Source organism: Pagrus pagrus (assembly GCF_965226575.1).
Source record: "Pagrus pagrus genome assembly, chromosome: 6".
Taxonomy (NCBI): domain Eukaryota; kingdom Metazoa; phylum Chordata; class Actinopteri; order Spariformes; family Sparidae; genus Pagrus; species Pagrus pagrus.
This window is the reverse complement of record NC_140190.1, coordinates 2,138,911-2,158,359: the sequence shown is the minus strand read 5'-3', so window position 1 is coordinate 2,158,359 and position 19,449 is coordinate 2,138,911. Positions and strand designations below refer to the sequence as shown.

Below are 19,449 nucleotides of genomic sequence, written 5' to 3'. Positions count from 1 at the left end.
GGACTGTTACGGGATGACCTCTGACCTCAGTCTCACTGAGTCCATGTAGATTTTATTTAGGCAACATTTTTCCATTTTTGTTTCCCGGCCAAGAGAATTTAAAGGATTAGGTTTTGTTTTAGAGATTGACCCAAGCAAGGGACTAAAATCCAGGATTTCTCTGCTTCTGAAGCCTCAATTTAGAAAATGTAACTTCATTAAAACTTCCCCGTCCATCACTGGAATCATAGTCTGAGCTGAGAAGTTGAGGCCTGTTGTTGGTTGAATGCGATAGTTTGCAATCAATTTTGTTTGAATATCAGACTAAAACAGGAAGAACACTTCTGGAAGTCTCTCTAACAGGAGACCTCGTTCAAAACCTGTTTCATCCCTTTACAGCACAAGAAAAACAATCTGACAGTCTGATGAAGGTTCGGTCCATGAAGAACTTCGCCGGGTTAATTTCCTGTTTGAGCGTCTGCCATCTGTCCTGAGGAGGTCGAACCTCTGTGGATTTTTCTGTCTTACTCGTCTCCTTCAACCGCTGACGAGGCTGAACTCCACTCGCCTCCTTGATTACCCTCTCGGGGGGGGGGGCGTAAATGCTCGTTCTCCTCGGTATCCTAGCAACGCCTCCGTTGCCGCGGCAACAGTCTCCAAGCGGGAGTGCCCCCGTGCGAAGGCTCTGCTCAGTCGGATCCAGTTTCATAACCTCCATTGTCATGTTAATGGTTCGTGTGAACGTGGTTCAGTGTGCCAGAGACGAGACAGCTCTGTAACCGTCGACTACGTGCCGCTGTGTCGGTTTATTACACAGCAATAAACCAACAGACCGCTCACTGCTGCGAACGAGCACATTTACACTCTGATGACGAGTAATTACAACTAGATCCTGGTGAGATAGAAAACCTGATGACTGCTGTCCATCTTACAGGAGGTCTGTTTTTAATGATATGACAGTAGAAGAGAGATATTAGAGATGCCGCCACCTCCGGGTCAGATATCATCTTCTCCTCGCTCCATGCTGATGGAAAGTCAGGTGAAGTCTCGTCGTCCACAGAACATCTCTGGAGCTTCACAGTAAAACAGAGTTGCAGCATTCTGCTGAACACCTGAAGCAGCTGGAGACTTGATTTAAAACGGAGAAACAACCAAACAAACATCACGTCTGCTGTGATCCAAGTCTGCAGAAGCCCCGAGATCACAAACTGATTTGAAAAGATGTTTTTTACACCTTTTGTTAAGCTGAAATCTTCACTGTAGCCGAGATCACAAACTCAGCATATCGTAACGATGGCGGCGATATGAATCGACGTCTTCACTTTGCATCGATGCTATTGGATCATTGATCATTGAATCGATATATCGATCCGGATGTGTCGTTACACCACTACTAATTATTGTACTATTATACTACTAATTATGTGGAAAAACTCATTTTTGAGTTTATTTTTGGCCATTAACAAATGCAGCTTCTTATCAGCTGTTTAATTTCTGTTTCTCTAACTATTATATAATCTCCTGGATCTCTGTTTGTAGTAACAAGTTACATTCATCGGTAACGCTACAACAGACGCTCTTGATTTGTAGTAATATACGAGTTACCTTTCCTTCTTTTCTTCACTTTTTTCTACAGTTTGCCTCTGTGTTGTTGTTGGACTGAGCTGTAGAAATGCCTGCACATACAGATCATAGCTTCCCAAAGTGCCGAGTGACATCACCTCATTACACAGATCATAAAAACAAAAAACAAGGAAGTCAACAAACACGCCGTCCTGGCAACAGCCGCTTCCTCAGGAAGTCATCCAGCAGCGAGCTGACATCACTTTCCACTTTCGCTCCATCACACACACGACAGCTGCAGGACTGTTTGTTCCACCGCAGACGGATCCGTCAACATGTATTCAGATTGATAATGTGATCGTGTTGCTATATGTCGTCATCGTTGTTTTGTTCCTGTGTGTTTCAGAGGCTGATCGATGAGCAGCAGGGTCAGCTCAGTCAGTACGAGAGCGCTGCGGGTCAGTGTGTCGGCGAGCTGCAGAAGGCCCAGGACCAGGTCCGCTCGCTGCAGGCCAAGATCAGAGAGAGCGAGACCAGGAACCAGGTACAGACCGGTCCTCCCCGTCCTCCCACCTCCAGACTGACATCATCCATCTGAATCTGCTCTTACATAATGTGTGTGTGTGTGTGTGTGTGTGTGTGTGTGTGTGTGTAGAAGCTGCAGGAGCGGCTCGGTGAGATGGAGCTGGAGCTGCGATCAGCTCAGGAGGAAGCTCAGCGACAGGAGAGAAACATCCAGAACATTACCGATACCGTCAACTCCAAGGAGGCACAGGTACTGAGGGATCAATAGAGACTGATTGATTGGTTGATTGATAGAAACAGCAGAGGAAGAAGGAACCAATGAGGGCAGGCGGGAAGTGGAAAGAGGCAGGAAGGAATACATTTAGACAAAAACAACTCGATGCAGGACAGAGTCAGAAGTAAACAAAGAGTGCACAGTTTCATGTTATAACTGTGTGTTTATATGTGTTTCTGTGTGTGTGTGTGTGTGTGTGTGTGTGTGTGTGCGCAGGCTGCAGAGCTGTATCGGGTGATTGAGGAGCAGAATAAGATGCTGTGTTCTCTCAAAGAGCTCGCCAACCGCAGCCAGCTGCAGCAGCTGCAGGTTTGTCCTCCAAGCCGACATCGAATGAAACCAAACTGCAGCGACTTCACATCAGTGACCCACAGAACATCTTTGTTATATACAAGATAACACAGATTTTAAATGAAATGACTTGATATGTGATTGTTTTTATCGTCTATTATGTTTCCTCAATTATTCCATTAGTTGTTAAAGTCTATAAAATGTCAGAAAATGGTGAAAAATGTTTCCCAAAACTCAAGATGACGCCCTCAAATGTCTTGTTCTGTCTACAACACAAAAATATTGAGTTTACTGTCACAGACATCTAATTAATAAATCGTTGCCGCTCTAATTCAGTCAAGAGTTTAACCACCATTTTAAATCACTCACTCCTCTTTTGTCTCTCCTTTATGTCCTTCTGTGTTTGTCCGTCTCTCGCTCTCTCTTCTCTGGCGGTGAACCGGCAGGCGTCCGGTGCTGAGAGTGTCCGAGGTCAGGCTGAGGTTCTGGCTCTGCAGGCGTCTCTCTTCCAGGCTCAGCTGGAGCTGCAGGCCGATCAGCGGGCGCAGCGGCAGGCGGCCAGGACGCAGGAGGACCTGAGCCGGGCCCTGCAGAGGCTGGAGAAAGACCTGCAGGGGGCGCTGCAGCACAGGAGGGAGACGGAGAGGCACAACCAGGTGAGGAAAAAGTTCAAATGTTATATCCATTCATCATAACATCTCTTTTGTTAGTTTGACTAACTGATATCCTGTCGTCATGACTCTGTGTTCAGGACCTGCAGCTGGCTCTGGAGACGGCCCGGTCAGCCCTGCAGGAGAGAGAGGAGCAGCTGAAGGAGGCTGAGCAGGAGCGACTGAGGCAGGACGAGGAGAGAGAGAAGACCATCAGAGAGCTGAAGATGTCCCTGCTCACCAAAGAGCAGCTCATAGAGGTCAGACACAGACAGAGGCAGATACTCTGCATGCTCCACATACCAGACAGAAACCCCCCCACAGCCGAGTGAAGGGAAACAAGCTGCAGCTCCTCCGACGACCACAAGAAGAAAACTCAACTCTCAAAGAGCTGAAGTGACTCGGATGATCCAGATTTGTCGATGGTTTCACTTCCTGTAATGAGGTCATTTTGTTTACTTGACGTAACAAGGAAGAAACCAGGCCGACATTTTCTATAGTTTATCACACAGTTAGTCATCCGCTGTCTTCTAAATCTAACTCTAAACTTGGTAAAAACTAGAAAACTTGCCCTTAGTAGAAGTCAAGGCCAGCCACGGACACACACACACACACACACACACACACACACACACACACACACACACACACACAGTGATGTGCACTGACTGCTTGTTGTCACTCAGGACTGTGAGCTGCTGGACGATCCGAAGGAGAAGAGAGACTCTCTGCTTCAGAAACTCCGCCAGCGAATCAAGGAGAGAGACCGAGCTCTGGAGGTAAACAACACACACATACACACACACACACACTCATACACACTCACACACACTCACACACACACATTTAGATACACCAAAGGTCATCCACAACATCCTGTGAGCTAATTTTGTCTGGAGGCCGGGGTGTAAACACTGTAACAGCCTCGTGTTTTCAGCTCCAATCATCTCAATTACACAAAATAAAACCAAATCTGATTATTTTCTGGTTTACTTCTCTTTTTATTTATGTTGTCTCGTTTAATTATTGACACAGACCAGTCTCACTGTGTTAACTGTGGACTGGTACAATCCGATACAACAGGATACGTCATGATACGATACGATAAGACACGATATGTTAGGATACGAATATTGTTTAATACAACACGACAAGATAATCCACGATTTGATAGAATAAGATACATTATGATACGATAATTTGGGAATCCGCCTTCAGACTAAGGTCCAAACCAGGTCCTGAGCAGTTTAATGAGGTTCAATACTGACATTTTTCCGTCCAACCCGCAGCGAGCTGTGGACGAGAAGTTTCGCTGCGTGGAGGAGAAAGACGAGGAGACTCGCCGTCTTCAGCTGCTGCTCCGGGAGAAGGAGAGAGACCTGGAGAGGCAGCGCTGCGTCCTGGCCAACAACGAGGAGACCATCACTGTAAGGACACGTCAAACCACCCGTCTTCTCCCTCTCTCTCTCTCTCTCTGACGCCTCCACCACTCATCATCGTTTCTATGTGTGTGTGTGTGTGTCAGAGCCTGGAGGTGCTGGTGCGTGGGAAGGCTCTGGAGCTGGAGCAGGTGTGCGACGCCTCGAGGAACGTCCAGCGGCAGCAGCAGGAGAGCGAAGACAGACAGAGCCGCATCCTGAGAGAGCGGGACGCCATCATCAGCCAGCTGCAGGCGGCGCTGCATGGCCGCACGCAGGAGGCCCAGGTACAGACAGGAAGTTCTGGTTAATCCACATTTAAAGAACAGGTTTAAAACTGATGAGTCAATTTTGCAGCTTTATTCTCAGATTGAAGAGTGCATTGTCTTTACATCATGCGTTGGACACAGCACCAAAATACGAGCATGAACAGTAACAACACGCAGCTTGTCGTCATCCCGTCATCATCGCTGACATCACTGCTTTCTTCTTCTTCTTCTGTTTGCTTTAGGACCTGCGCTGCTCTCTGCTTGCTCAGATCCAAACGGCCCCCAGCGACATTCTGGAGGAGCTGAAGGTCCGCCTGCAGCTCAAAGACCGCCTCTTCCAGGAAGTCCTGGCCGACCGGACGTGCCAGGCCCAGGAGCACCAGGATCAGGTCCAGGATCTGCTCAAAACCATCAGCTCCAGGGACCAGTACATTCAGGTAGAGTAGAGGAGATCGGCTGAAGCACCTTGGTTCAGAATTAAGTCATATATGGAATAAAATGACAACTCTCCCTGCAGGACTCTGCGGGCCGGCTCGGTGAGGTGATGTCCGAGCAGACAGCGAGACTCCAGGAGCTCCGCAAACAGCTGAGCTCCGGTGTCGGATCGAGGTCTGACTCCGGACTGGAGCTCCAGGCCCTGCAGGAGGAGCTGCGTCTGGCTCTGAGGAGGGAGAAGGAGAGCCAGGAGCTGAGCAGGAGTCAGGACAGCAGGATGGACTCCCTCACCAGGACGCTGCATGTGAAGGAGGAGATCATCAGGGTCAGTCAGAGGGAGAACGGGAGCAGTTTTATCCACATTCACACAACAAACACCACCAACAACCAAACGAACAATTAGGAAGCAACTCACAGATGAAGCGTCTTTTCCTTTACTGTTCAATGAAACTCCCAGTCCATCCAGTCCAACAGCAGGATATCAGTTCAAACGGTTTTCTATCATCTAAACTTGTATATGATGCAAGTTTACATAGTTTTTCTGCTGGTTCCTTGTTGTTTTTCACTATTTTATGTGCACAAAGTTTAGTTTTAAGAAGGAACTAAACCACTATAATGTGTGGATGCCTCTGTTACTCTGGAGCAGGAGGATTCTGGGGGCACAAAATGCCCTTTTCTGCCAGAGAAACACGTGTAAAAGATTAATTTTCTGTGATATTATCTCATTTTTATGTCATCCGCAGGATTTTGCATTAAAAAAAAAGCAGGCGAGAATAAAACCTGTTGTAGGATAACTACACATAAAGGTTAAACTATTATTTGTGTTGTATATGAATGCATGTTTGTATAAAAGTGTGTTTGCGTGTGTGTGTGTGTGTGTGTTGCAGGACTTACAGAGGCAGATGGTGGAGCCCTCAGCTCTCCCGCTGGTAGAGAGGTTGACTCAGGAGGTTCAGGAGCTGAGGGAGAGCCTGGTGCAGCAGGACGGTCCCCCGGTCAGAGGCCCCATCCTGGGCCGTGACCGGCCCAACAGCAGGCAGCCTGAGTTTGGAGGTGGGCATCAGAGAAGCATGGGACAATATCTGTAACTCCTCCAGCTGCAGGGAGCGATTACTGTGGTGTGGAGCATCGTGCTGTGGTGGTGTTGCTCATACTGGTTTCACAGAATTAACCACTGGGAGCTGCCGGGTGTGTGTGTGTGTGTGTGTGTAAAATACTAACACTGAACATTTTTGTATTATAACCACTGATGGTGACGTGATGGACTGACCGAGCCTCTTTCAGCAGTTGTCATTCAGCCACGTGTTTCATTAATGAGACAGGAAGCAGCATGATCTTTTGATTTTCACTCAAAACTGACTAACTTTAGTTTGTTTCAAGCAAAAAGCCTCAAAATTCTTTGTGAGGAAACTCATTTAAGTTCTTAGTATCGCTGCAACAGTTGTTTGTCTCTTAACAGAAGAGAATAGAAAACAGAACGTAAAGAAAAAAAAGGCGTAAAGAAGACGAACATCTCGACCATGTTTGTGCCGCAGTGAGTCGGTCTGATTTGGACCTTTCTGAGGAGACCAGGACCGCGACTGTCAGTAGTCAGTATAGGAGGAAATATCCATCTATAAAAAAAGAAGTAACGATGATCCAGTTGGAGGTTCTGTTCGAAAATACAACATAAAAACATGATTAATTAAACTAAATGACATTAAATCATTTATGATACCAATGATGCAGATCCATTAAAACTGAATCCACAATGAAGGACTTTAATTATAACATGTTTTTCTAATCATTTTGTCATTTTGAATCAGAAAGGCTTCTTTTATTTAAATGTTTTGTAAATGTTTAAATATGTTGTATATTGCCATATTATGAGGTTGCACCTGCCAGTGATCGTCTATTACCTGATGTGTGTGTGTGTGTTTGCCTCTTGCATGTTCTGCAGCTTCAGTTTGTTTCTGAATGATGCGAGTTTACGACAATTTAACCCGACGCACATTTTGTTTTAATCAACGATATGAAAAAACAGAAGCACATTCCACATTAATTCATGAGATTATGATTCTGTATAAGTTTTTTTTTTTTTATGGGAAAAATGTTTGTGATTTTATGAAACTCTGTGCAATTCAACAACCGTCAGTTTCACATCTGTGGTTCAATATTTATGAATATTCTCCTGAAATCGAGTGTCACACTGGAGCGCAGTAAGTACGGATGATATTTTTCTTCTCGTTGATCTTTAAACTGAAGAATACGACGTCCGTGTCGGCGCAGACTTCATGACAGTTATATTAAAGGTCAGCCACACGTGTCTAATCTCAGATATTATATTTTATTTATACATTTTTAAACATGTAATCAAGTCATTCAATAAATAAACCTGCAGCACTTCCATCATGTATTTGTGATTTTAGGAGGTTTATACAAATGATATAATTTTCTATATTTGCACTTTATGTCCTCGCCGCCTCTACAGTGACATCATCAACATTTATATTCTCCCAGCTGTGTGGATTTACAAAAGCACCACAACTACACAATGAAGTACACAAACAGGCCTCACACCAACATGTAGTTATGATCATTTTATATTATGAGTCAAACATTTGCTTCTTTTTCTGTGAACTGATTTAGTCAAGATTTAAAAATAATACCCCCAAAAGTCTTTAAAAATATTTGTCAAACTACAACTTTATTTTATTTTTATGTTAAACGTCCCTCATGATTATCGGCTCGCTTGCCTCACACCAGCATCACAATATAATCCCACAATATCAGCTACATCCTGGTTCTCAGTTTGCAAAGTTACTGAGAATTTCTAGAATAAAAAGTCAAAATTTCCTCAGAAATGTTTGACTACACACCCTAAAAATAAAATGATGTACAGTTATCTTCGCCTGTACATGAATGGAAACAATCCTAGACGATATTAAGTTATTCAACCTTATTTCTTTACCCAGAACAGTTACCCATACAATAAATAAGAATATCTGAATCAGCCTTTAAATATCTTTATTATTATTTAGAAATCAAACTCAGAAACACACTGAGGACGTGACTCACATGTCTCTGTGTCTACAGCCCTGAAGTTTATGTCAACCTGAGCCCAGATGTAAGTAGTGGTGTAAGAGAGATGATTACATAATTCACAGATGCTGCTAATAAAATCTGGGTCTTCTTTAGCCTTTAATTCATTTCATCACCAGTCAAGATCCAGATTTACCTCCTTACAGATGTAGGTGCACTGCTCCTGCTCAGATTACACATAATCCTGCTCTATTTAAAAATCTTAAACGTTTTAAATCCATCCGTCCTCTTGGCCCAGAAGTGTCTCTGATTCACTCTGCTCAGATTCAACTTGTTATTGAAGTTTGACCACAATAAATCATCATGTCAGTGAACTACAGGCTGTTTACATGAACACACAGTGAAACTGGTGTGTACAGTTCGGTGGCGTAGCGGATGTTGCGTTACAAATGACCAGAGTGAAGAATGTGAACCAGTCAGATGAACTGGACGAGCGGCTGTTTCAGAGAGAAGCCACGAGACATTTTTCTCAGTGTGACGCTCAGAACGGTTGATGAACTGCACAAAGTGAACAGAGAACTGAAGAAGAAGTTCTTGTGAACGTAGAAATCTAAAGTTTTGTTTCCTACTTGTTGCAGATCTGAGCTCAGAGGACGAAGACGAGGCCGACGACGATTTGAACAGCGAGTACACGGAGAGCGTCGATGAAGAGGAGTCCAGACTGAGGCTGCAGTCCGTGGCCAACACCAAGGTATGAATGTGTCTGAATGAAGCTCTGAATTCATGATGCCTCGCCATCTTTCATTGCAAACTCATGTGACACAGCTTAGAAGATTAAAACAAGTGTATAATGTATCATTTTAAAGTTATTTATGAGGGAATTAAAGAAGAATCGAGACCAAATCGTCCACGACTAACATGACAAATGTTTATTGCTCCTGATTTTTTTAGTCCTGGACTTTTGGAGTTTATATTTAGAGTTTCAAAGTGATAATGAGTAACTTTTCTGCACTGAAATGACTACAGACGACAGACCTTTGTGATATATTTCGTTGAGTTGTAGGATCCCAAATGTTTCCAACTGTTTCCAAACCAGAGAAATTCCAAAATTTTATTCAAAATAACAATGCTTTTCATTTGGTCACCTGTTGCTCTAAACTCGGAGGATTCGATCGTGACCTCGTCCTGCCCTGATCCCACACTGCTCACATCTCCTGTTTTGTTTTGATGGAGAGACCTCTAGTGGCAGAAATTACATTTCAATGACTGGATTTCAGCATTTCTCTGAAACACCCTGATAACGGTGGTGCAGTAAAATACATACACTGAATAAAGTTTATATATAGTATATATATAGTATATCTCAATCAACATTAAGGCTAAACAACAAAGAAGACTCAATATTATTTAAGCTTGACTTTGTTCGTATATATAGACAGTTTCATTTAAGGGTCTTGTAACTAACTCAGAAACAATCCTCTGTGTGTGTGTGTGTGTGTGTGTGTGTGTGTGTGTGTGTGTGTGTGTGTGTGTGTGTGTGTGTGAGAACAGGGCTCTGGAGGTCCAGGAAAGGCTCCGGCTCAGGATCTGTTATTTGAAGGTCAGGGGCTGATGGAGGTCAAACAGCTGGTGGAGCAGAAGAGGGTGGTGGAGAGAGAGCTGGGGGAGCTGAAGGCTCAGCTGGAGAAGGCCGGCTTCTCCTCTCTGTCACAGATGAGGTCGGTTAGAGGGTGCTGACACACACACTCTGTTCATTTTTAACTTTTTATGGGAATTGTTGGTAATAAAGAAGATGTAAATTTAAAGATGCATTTTTACGTCCACTAGAGGGCAGCAGCATATGTGTGATGATCTTCTGTCTGTTTTAAAGGAAAGCTTTGTTCAGTCTGCAAGGAGAGAACGAAGATTTAAAGCACCAGCTGACTGAAGGGCTGCAGCCGGACGGTAAACAGTGTGACGGACGGACGGTGTTGGATGGTGAAGAAGAGGAGGACGAGGAGGACGAGGAGGAGTTGGATGTGACCATAGAAGGCGTGGAGGAGGACGAAGAGGAGGAAGAAAGCTCAGAGCTGTGGGACGCCTGGGACAACGAGCTGCCTCTGTCTCAGACCAACATCCAGGTCAGCGAGCAGAGGAAGAAGAGGCCCGAGTCGCTTCAGCTGCTCTCCAGCTCCTCACAGGTAGAGACAGTGACACGTCCTTCAATAACATCTGTCCACATGAAGCCGTCCCAAAAAGTGACTTCTTTGTTTCTGTTCCCGTTTGTTATCCAGGCCGGACCGGCCAGCGAGCTGTCGGGCGGTGAGAAGTCGGTTCATCTGCAGCAGAAGAGCAAAGAGCTGCGAGAGAGACTGATGGTGTCCGAGGCCACGGTTCAGGCTCAGGCCGAGCAGCTCAAAGACTACAGGCAGCTGCTCAGTGAGTGGAAACAGTGATGATGACTCAGCTGAGGTGCTGATGATGTGTCAATAATGTGTGAACGCATTTAAACATGTTTAAATTATTGATAGAATGATGTGAGGTAACATGAAGCCCTTAAACTGACTGAAACAGATCAAGTTCATGAAGATAAAAGACGATTCATGTAAAATCAACACACTGGAGTAAAGCTTCCTCTGCTTCTTCCTCCCTCTTCTTCTTCTTCTTCTTCTTCTTCTTCTTCTTCTTCTTCTTCTTCTTCTCTGCAGCGGAGACAACAGTGCAGCAGGACAGTAAACAGATCCAGGTGGACCTGCAGGACCTGGGCTACGAGACCTGCGGCCGCAGTGAGAACGAGGCCGAGAGGGAGGACACGAGCAGCCCGGGTACGTCCGACTGTCTACAGGACAATCTGTGGACTGTTTGATGTCTCTGAGGACACAAAGGAAGTCAAGGAAACTAAACATTTTATTTATATAAGGATTAAAGTTATTTAAAACAGATAATATCAATACAAATCAAGGAGACAGTCACCAGTGCTGGTTTGTAGTTGTAGTAGCATCACAGAGACACTAGAGGGAAGCAGAGGGCAGTGCTGTCTCAAAACATATCTTTTTAAATGATATATAGTTTCAACTGAATCAGTCAAATTACTTTTACTTTTAATACTTCACAAATTATATCAGTTACTTCAAGACACTTTTACCAAAGTAATATTTTAACACTTGGCCTATGTCTTTATTTTTACTCAAGTATGACTTGTAGGTACAATACTGAAAATACATACTATAATATTTCATGTATTCTTATTTATTATCTAATTTGTGTCAATAATTTTATCATTATTATTTCAGATTATTATATATTCAGGTTTTATATTATCACAGAAATATGATAAAATAAGAAATTATTTCAATATTCATTCACAAAGAAAACACCATGACAAAATGCATCATGCTGTTTATATGAAACTGAACCTTCCTGAAGAGTCTGATGAACATGTGCTCCTTGTGTTCCCTCACAGAGTTCGATGATCTGGAGATGTGCACCTCTCTGGACTGTGGTTCCCAGTGGTGGCCCGCCAGCAGCAGCAGCAGCTCCACCTTCACTAAAGCCACCACCACCCAGAGCTCCGGCTTCGGAGACGAGTCGTCTCTCCAGCGCCTCGTCGAGGACCTTCGCTCCCAGCTGTCCCGCTCTCAGGCAGTGATCCGCGGCCTGCAGAGCCGCCTCCGCTCCCTCTCCACCTCCAGCGACTGCGGACCCTCCACGCCCCGCAAGGTGAACTGGTCCTTCCAGGCGTCGCCCTCCCAGAGCGGGGCGGAGGAGGATGAAGGCTGGCAGTCATCTGACGGAGGTCCTCTGGCTTCACCTCGTCACCCTCACCCAGACAGGGGCCTGCAGGAGCTGGTGTCCCGCGTGGACGCACTGGAGGACCAGCTGAGGAAGGGAGGCAAGAAGTCTGTCAGCGAGGACACAAAGTCTGCCACCTGGCCGGGGTGAGTGACAGAAACTACAGCCTCCTTTTTGTGAAGTGATTTTTTATTTGGAAAGTTGTTTTATAGCAACAGCAGACATGAATCTCCATCTTTTTATTCGAGGGAAGACACACTGACTATTATTTTCTGATTGATGGTGAAAACCTTTGACTGTAATATGTCAGTGAAAAGAAACACCCGACTTTATTGTTTCTGTTCTGGAAATGTTTGCAGTTTTAACTGAATTAAGCCTGACATACAATTTAAGCAGACTCGTGATACAAAAACAATTATGTTAATGTCAGTAATGTATTGAAAAGGACATGACAGGATTATGTTATTACATAATATTACATAATAATTAAGTACCAGTACATCTGATACATCAGGACATTTCATCGCTGCTTCCCTGAATGAAAAGCCTCTTGTGATGCTCGTGCACCCTGAGATGTATATAGAGAAGGGGTTTAAATGACTTCCTGGAGATGTTTCACATTTAAAGCCAACCAGAAAAGGGGAAGGGATTGAGCCCTGTGAGAGCTGGAAGGCTTTTAATCTGTAGAGGAAGTGATGACTTTCATTGATCGCAGCTCAGTAGAGATCTAAAGCAGCATCACTGATGGAAATGCACATGATGCACAATTCATCAAGAAAGGACGTAAACTTGAAGTGCAGAAATTACATCAACAGTGGCTCAGAAAATCAGAAGATGTCAATAAAACATGATGAAATATGTTTAAACGTATCAAAGAAGGACAATAAGGAAAAAAAAACTTTAGGTTTTTAGGTAAATAAAGGCGCTGGCCACTTTGAGCTTTCACCATATAAATTATTTGCTAAAACATGCAAAAATACTGTAATGATCCTTTAATTAAGATCACGTAAACTCATCTATCTAGATCGAGAAAAGGACTTTACAGCACATCCAGCCTCAGACCTGTTTAATGATCCGTGAATCAGTGCAGCTTTAAACATCCATCAGTCTCCGTCCATGTTAATCAAGAGTGACCACAGATGTTTTTTATGTAAACTCAGCTGATCTGACAGTCAGAGGGGATTAACTGACACGACGCCAGGAACACGCCGTCCCATTTGCCTTGAGTGACCATACTGTAGCTACAGTGAAGCTTTAATCTGTCATTTAGAGGCTGATTCAGGCATTAAAACTACTGTCGATACACAAGTCTCTGAAACCTCCCCTGACAACAAGTGACCCTGCGCTGAGTCCTGAGCCCGGGGACCTGACACCATCTAATAAACACGACGAGTGTGCGTTTTTAGAGACAAAAACACAGTTAAGGTGACGCTATTGAGCTAGTTCAACTTCAAGTTCACCTAGTTTCAACATTATCGTTGTCAAAGAATGTGTCTTCTGCAATATTTTTTATTTTAATCCCAAGAATATTAAAGGAACAGTTCACCCTGAAATGTGAATCCAGTCATCATCTCCTCCCTCCATGCTGATGAAAGTCAGGTGAAGTCTCGTAGTCCACAACACATTTCTGGAGCTTCACAGTAAAACAGCGTTGCAGCATTCTGCTAAACAACTGAAGCAGCTGGAGACTTGATTTAAAAACGGACAACGGTCACTTTTTCACTTTGATACCGAAGAAGACATAAAAACACGATGTTTCTAAGGCAAGTTCTGCACGTCTCCATACAGCTCGTCTGCTTTAATCCAAATCTCCAGAAGACCTTATTGACACCCTCAGCATGCGGTCCAGCTGTGCACCCACTTCAGATGCAAGCTAACACGGCTGATTATAAATTAAATTACTGTAATTATTTTTTCCTGTGAATTTAAAAAGCTGTTGAAACATGAACTAAAGAAACAGCATTAATCCATCTGTAGGTTCTGACTTGTCTTCACGTGTTATTTGACGGATTGTAACCTTTGTCTCTGTGTTTCTGTCTCTGCAGTAAATTCGACTCTCTCATCAAGGCTCAGGCCCGAGAGCTGTCTCACCTCCGGCAGCGGCAGAGGGAGGGTCGGGGCGTGTGCAACATCCTCACCCAGCACCTGGGCGACACCACCAAGGCCTTCGAGGAGCTGCTGAGGGCCAACGACATCGACTACTACATGGGCCAGAGCTTCAGGGAGCAGCTGGCTCAGAGCAGCGCTCTGGCTCAGAGAGTCAGCGCCAAGATCAGCGGACGTGAGTCGTCTGGGTTTATTAACATCATTATATACAGTCACACACAGCCAAAATACGGAGGCTCAGAGCCAACACAATTCATTAACAGGCCGTCTGACTAATTTAAAGTGTAACTGAGCATAAAAACAACAGTAAGCTAATGACATCACTGCGCTTTGTTTCCTTGACGACAGGAGATCATCCGGAAGATCCAGATGACAAGACGGAGCTGCTCGCCATCCGGTCAGTGCTCATTTACTTATCTGTGTGTGTGTGTGTGTGTGTGCGGGTGTGTGTTGTGTTGTGTTGTGTTGTGTGTGTGTGTGTGTGTGTGTTGTGTTGTGTGTGTTTGTGCGCACATGTCTTTGTTTGCCTCATCATGTGTGTTGTGTCTCTGTTTGAGCTGTGCGTAACAGCAGGCTCGATGTCTGTCAATGGAAAGTATCGGTGTGTGACGTTCAGGCCGATGTTTGTTCCTCGGGGCAGATAATCAGATGTTCACTCGATAATGAGCGATGATCTCACTGCATAATTAATTACTGAGCTAATTGGTTAATTAATGAGGGAGGAAGAGTCGGGGGTGGCCTGGATGGATGTGTAACAACCAGGAGGGAAACAGATTTCTCTGTGAATGTGCTTCCTCAGTGATCTCGCTCTGTTTATAATAATCTGGCTGTCGTTGTGTACGCCGCGATTCCCTCGACACAACATCTGATTACAGTTCTGCAAGCTAACACTGACATGGCAACAAATGGAAAAGAGTATAATCACAACAGTGTGTGATGTTGTTCGGTGAAGAACAGGGAAATGTGCTTCCTTCCATTTTAACTTAACTCTCCACTTCACATTTTATTTTCATAAACCGATTACCAGGTCACAATCATCACAACACAACAAATTTTCCACAGTCAATCTGTTTTGTTGTTCTTCATGTACAAAAGACAGAAAATACAGTTGAAAGTCTGTAGTCTGCTGCTTACAGCCCAATATCACAATATATCACAACATCACCAGACTCCTTTAACAAACTTTGTGAAACGGCTACGACAAATTCTAACTGATTGGAGCCTTCTTGTAAATTCAGCATTAAATCAAAACATGATGGGTTTTTTCCCTGTAAAAAGTGTCAACATTTAGCAGCTGTTTGAACACACTGTTTACACTGGTTTCACCATTTACACTCAATTTATGAAAGAAGAAACATTTTATTGATCTAAACATGTCACATTTTACAAATACACTAAACAGTAACCAGTATAGGCTACTTCTTTGTTGCCATGGAGAAAGTCCCCAGACTCCATTTAAAATTGTCTCAATTTAGTGAGATGTTGAGTTGGAGAAACTTTGTAAACTTTGTGAAACGCTGTCTCTGACTAATTCTTCATTATTTGGACCTTCTTGTGAATTCGGCAAATGTCATAAATGAAAATATAACTTTATACTGTTAGCATGAAGCTAACAAAATATAGTGTGTAGTCTCATAAGAGTCAGCTGCAGCTGGCTGGGCTGCTCGTCGGGCCCCTCAGCAACTTGTTAAGTCAGTGAAGCTGCTCTGACATCACTGTATTACAAAACCCCAAAGTCCTCTGATGTCACAACGCCTCAGGGAAGAGCTGTGATTGGGTAACCCTCCACCACCACCACCTTCACCACCACCACCACCACCACCACCCATTCATCCAAACCATGCAGCTCATTAATTTCTGCTGGGGAGTCATGACCAGCGGGGCACAGCTGATGTCCGGGCGAGGACTTCGACTGTCTAGTCGATTGGTCAGCTAATTAGGCAGACAGGGAAAAGACAAAGAGAGACAGAGAGATAGAGTTGATGAGGGGACAAAAGATGAGAGAAACAAAAGGGCAGCAAGTGAGATGAGGTCAGATCATGTAACAAACGGTTACACAAGAGGAACAAAAGAGGAAGAGCTGCTGGAGATTTCTGTCTTTATCACAGACTGAACAACATCATGTGCAGCTGTTAAAGCTCCAGTAATCAATAGTTTAGACTATTAATACATCTAATCATGTGTAATGTAAATGGTGTTGCTCAAAGTGACGGACACATCAAATTCTCTGCATCCTTACAGAGCCTTTAAGCCTCTTTTAACTCGAGTTCAGTTCTCAGTCTCTGATAAATTCACTGTACGCGACCGCTCAGCAATTAACAGCACAGAGACACAGTTAGAGACTCTAACTCATGAACTGAGATGAGAAAGTGGAACATTTAGCCACTAAGGAGCCGGAGATTCCTCTCAGGACTTGGTGGAGACCAAAAACGGAGCTAAAAGGAGAGCGAATAATTGGATTTATATTCATCAGATGACACGAACAGGACTGGGACTGGGATCATCAAGCTGCTCTGTGTCAGCTGAACAAATACTTTTTTAAGATGATTTGATATTTTGCATGATGTTTAAAATATTGGTTACGTGTCATTCGTCAAAATCACACCAACCGTTTTACCCCGGATATTAGAGACTTAGAGACTCTGTCACAGCTTCACCTGCTCTACTTTGTGATCGACTGTCACGAGACAGACACGTTTCAGCTCGTGTCCTTCATCATGATCATCAGACGACACTTTACAAAGAAGAACAACAGAAACAGATGTGTCATTGAATGAGTTCAGTATTTCGACATGTGGCTCAAATGATACCACTGCCATCATCGATTCTGCTTATTGGTCCGATTCTTTGTCGATTCCCTTATTGATTCTCATTCAATTTCAGTTAAGCAACAGTCTGTCATCATCTAGATGGATGAAATGAGAGAGCATTTGTTCTCATTTAGGTTTTCTTAGCCTCCCTGTGTGAGCGCCACTTGTCCCAAGAGTCTCAAACACACAGCATTTTGGGGGGATTTAGGTTTATGTTGTTTAAAACGATGTTTCACTGTATTGCTCTTTTTTTAAAAGACATTAAAACTAGACCTGTGGTCGTCTCTCTTCATGAAATGCAGCCACACGTTGGACTCTTCTTCCTCGCCGCCATGACTCCTTCTTGTTGCAGTGAAGACACATGAGTTTGACATCGCTGCTGTAATGTGCAGCGGTCAGAAAAAGACACCGGCATTGATAAAAGGAATTGATAAGCTATATAAGGATATTACTCTAATGGATCTGATAATGTGCAACTGATTCTCAAAGGTTCTTCCCCTCCAATCTACTGTTGGACACACGTGACACCATACTTGTTCCTCAGACAGAAGAGTTGGGCTGTCAGCTTACTGATACAGAGGAAGTCTTTCCTCAAATGCTCCTCTTGAGATTGTAGAGCATTAAATCACTTTGAAAAGAAGAAACCTCAGCATAAAGACTTTTCATCGGGGCTGTTTCTTCGGCCCGGTAAGCCTTCCTGATGAAAGCCTCTCGCTGCTTTAAAATGTACTGTATATGGCCCATTTTATGAATATTGCAGACAGTCGTGTCTCTCGGAGGCAGCATGTGGCCATCTCTTCTGGATGAGCGATGAATGTCCTGAATGTTCAGTCGCTTGTGACACGACACCTCATTCTGTTTTGTAACACGGCTGTTTGAGTTTCACACCTGAGCGAGATGAAGAGAGCGGAGCAGCTGCCTGAGAGGTGGAAAAACCACGATTTATAAACTTACAACATAACAGCTGACGGATGATTACTGTATGACAGCGTACACGTTTATTAATAACTGAGCCAAAACATGCAGAAAACACCGGTACGGTCCTTCAAAGCTGGTCCGGCTGTAGTTGTGTGGAGAGGGGTGAGTGCCGGGTCGCACCCTAATAAACAAACAATGCTCTGTGAATCATTTGAGTTTCCCCTCAGAGAGATAGAGAGACCTAGAAACAGACTGAGAGAGAGAGAGAGAGAGAGAGAGAGAGAGGCCTGCAGTAATCTAACATCATGTCGTTGCAGCACAGATGGCCGACCAGATGTGAAGGAGAACGACTCTGCTCTCTGTCCCTCTGATTCTGACTGCACATACAGTGTGTGTGTGTGTGTGTGTGTGTGTGTGTGTGTGTGTGTGTGTGCCGGGGGCATTAAGCTATACATTAACGTAATTCACACTAAGACTGTGTGACATATGGTGAGTTTAAACACGCTGATGAACAGACTACCAAGTGGTGTTAATACAGGAAAAGACGTCCTGATGCAGAAACATTGAAACTCACATGAAGCCGACCAGATTTACATTTTCCAGCATTTAAAGAAAATGTATCTGCAAAATGATCGTTGGCAAACGTATTTCATTTGTTTCATCCAGTCGGGAAAACTAAAGGTTTTACTTTTCGATATTTAACTGACACAAGGATGCAGGACGTAGGATTTGAACCCTGAACTCTGGTATCAATGTCCTACACTCTAATATACATCACCCCCCTGAATTAAACAATAAATCACTGTCAGTTAACTTAATCCAGGCAGCAGTTACATTACTTCAATCCGTATTTGGTAAATCTTTTAAGTAGTATTGTGAATGTGACATTAAGATAATGAATGCGGTCTGTGCAACACAAAATGGAGCATCTTAACGTTTCACAGTTTTCAATTAATTCATCAATTTCACATTATTATAAAATTAAATTTTCCTACGATTATTAACATTAAACACTGCGGAGAATCCAGTAAGGTCACATTCCCCGAGACAAAAACACTTTTAAAAAAGTCAACAGCAACCACAATCACACTGCAAACATAGATTTCCATTTTCAGATCCAAAAATATCAAGTACAATATTACAGAGAAGGAGTAGATACAGGAGGCGTATATTTAAATAGAATATCATTAATATTTATCTCAATACAGAGCACATAAAAACTCAGTGTCACCATCTCAGAGCTTCAGTGATGAGCTGAAACAAGCTGATACACATTTATTGTGATGTGACAGCACGAAGCAGTGAGGAATTAAAAGATCTCTCTATGTACGTACGTATATTCAGCGTGAGTGTGATGCACCGATGGCGTCACGCTGCCGAGGCTTGTGCTGGCTGCGGGCGTGTTGACATGGCCTCTAA

The 19,449-nt window shown here is 43.8% G+C and overlaps 1 protein-coding gene across 7 annotated transcripts in view; it reads left to right on the top strand.

The window, feature by feature from the left end:
- Nucleotides 1-19,449, top strand: part of pde4dip (phosphodiesterase 4D interacting protein) — a 101,916-nt gene that overhangs the window by 51,653 nt on the left and 30,814 nt on the right. For all 7 annotated transcript variants that reach the window (XM_084354203.1, XM_084354202.1, XM_084354199.1 and 4 more), the window contains 19 exons: nt 1,949-2,086; nt 2,198-2,317; nt 2,558-2,650; nt 3,079-3,288; nt 3,384-3,542; nt 3,969-4,061; nt 4,572-4,709; nt 4,808-4,987; nt 5,212-5,406; nt 5,487-5,729; nt 6,292-6,457; nt 9,064-9,176; nt 9,977-10,143; nt 10,296-10,605; nt 10,699-10,843; nt 11,113-11,229; nt 11,868-12,342; nt 14,242-14,477; nt 14,651-14,699. In XM_084354203.1, the coding sequence (XP_084210329.1) occupies nt 1,949-2,086; nt 2,198-2,317; nt 2,558-2,650; nt 3,079-3,288; nt 3,384-3,542; nt 3,969-4,061; nt 4,572-4,709; nt 4,808-4,987; nt 5,212-5,406; nt 5,487-5,729; nt 6,292-6,457; nt 9,064-9,176; nt 9,977-10,143; nt 10,296-10,605; nt 10,699-10,843; nt 11,113-11,229; nt 11,868-12,342; nt 14,242-14,477; nt 14,651-14,699 (3,347 nt within the window). The remainder of the gene's footprint in view (nt 1-1,948; nt 2,087-2,197; nt 2,318-2,557; nt 2,651-3,078; nt 3,289-3,383; nt 3,543-3,968; nt 4,062-4,571; nt 4,710-4,807; nt 4,988-5,211; nt 5,407-5,486; nt 5,730-6,291; nt 6,458-9,063; nt 9,177-9,976; nt 10,144-10,295; nt 10,606-10,698; nt 10,844-11,112; nt 11,230-11,867; nt 12,343-14,241; nt 14,478-14,650; nt 14,700-19,449) is intronic.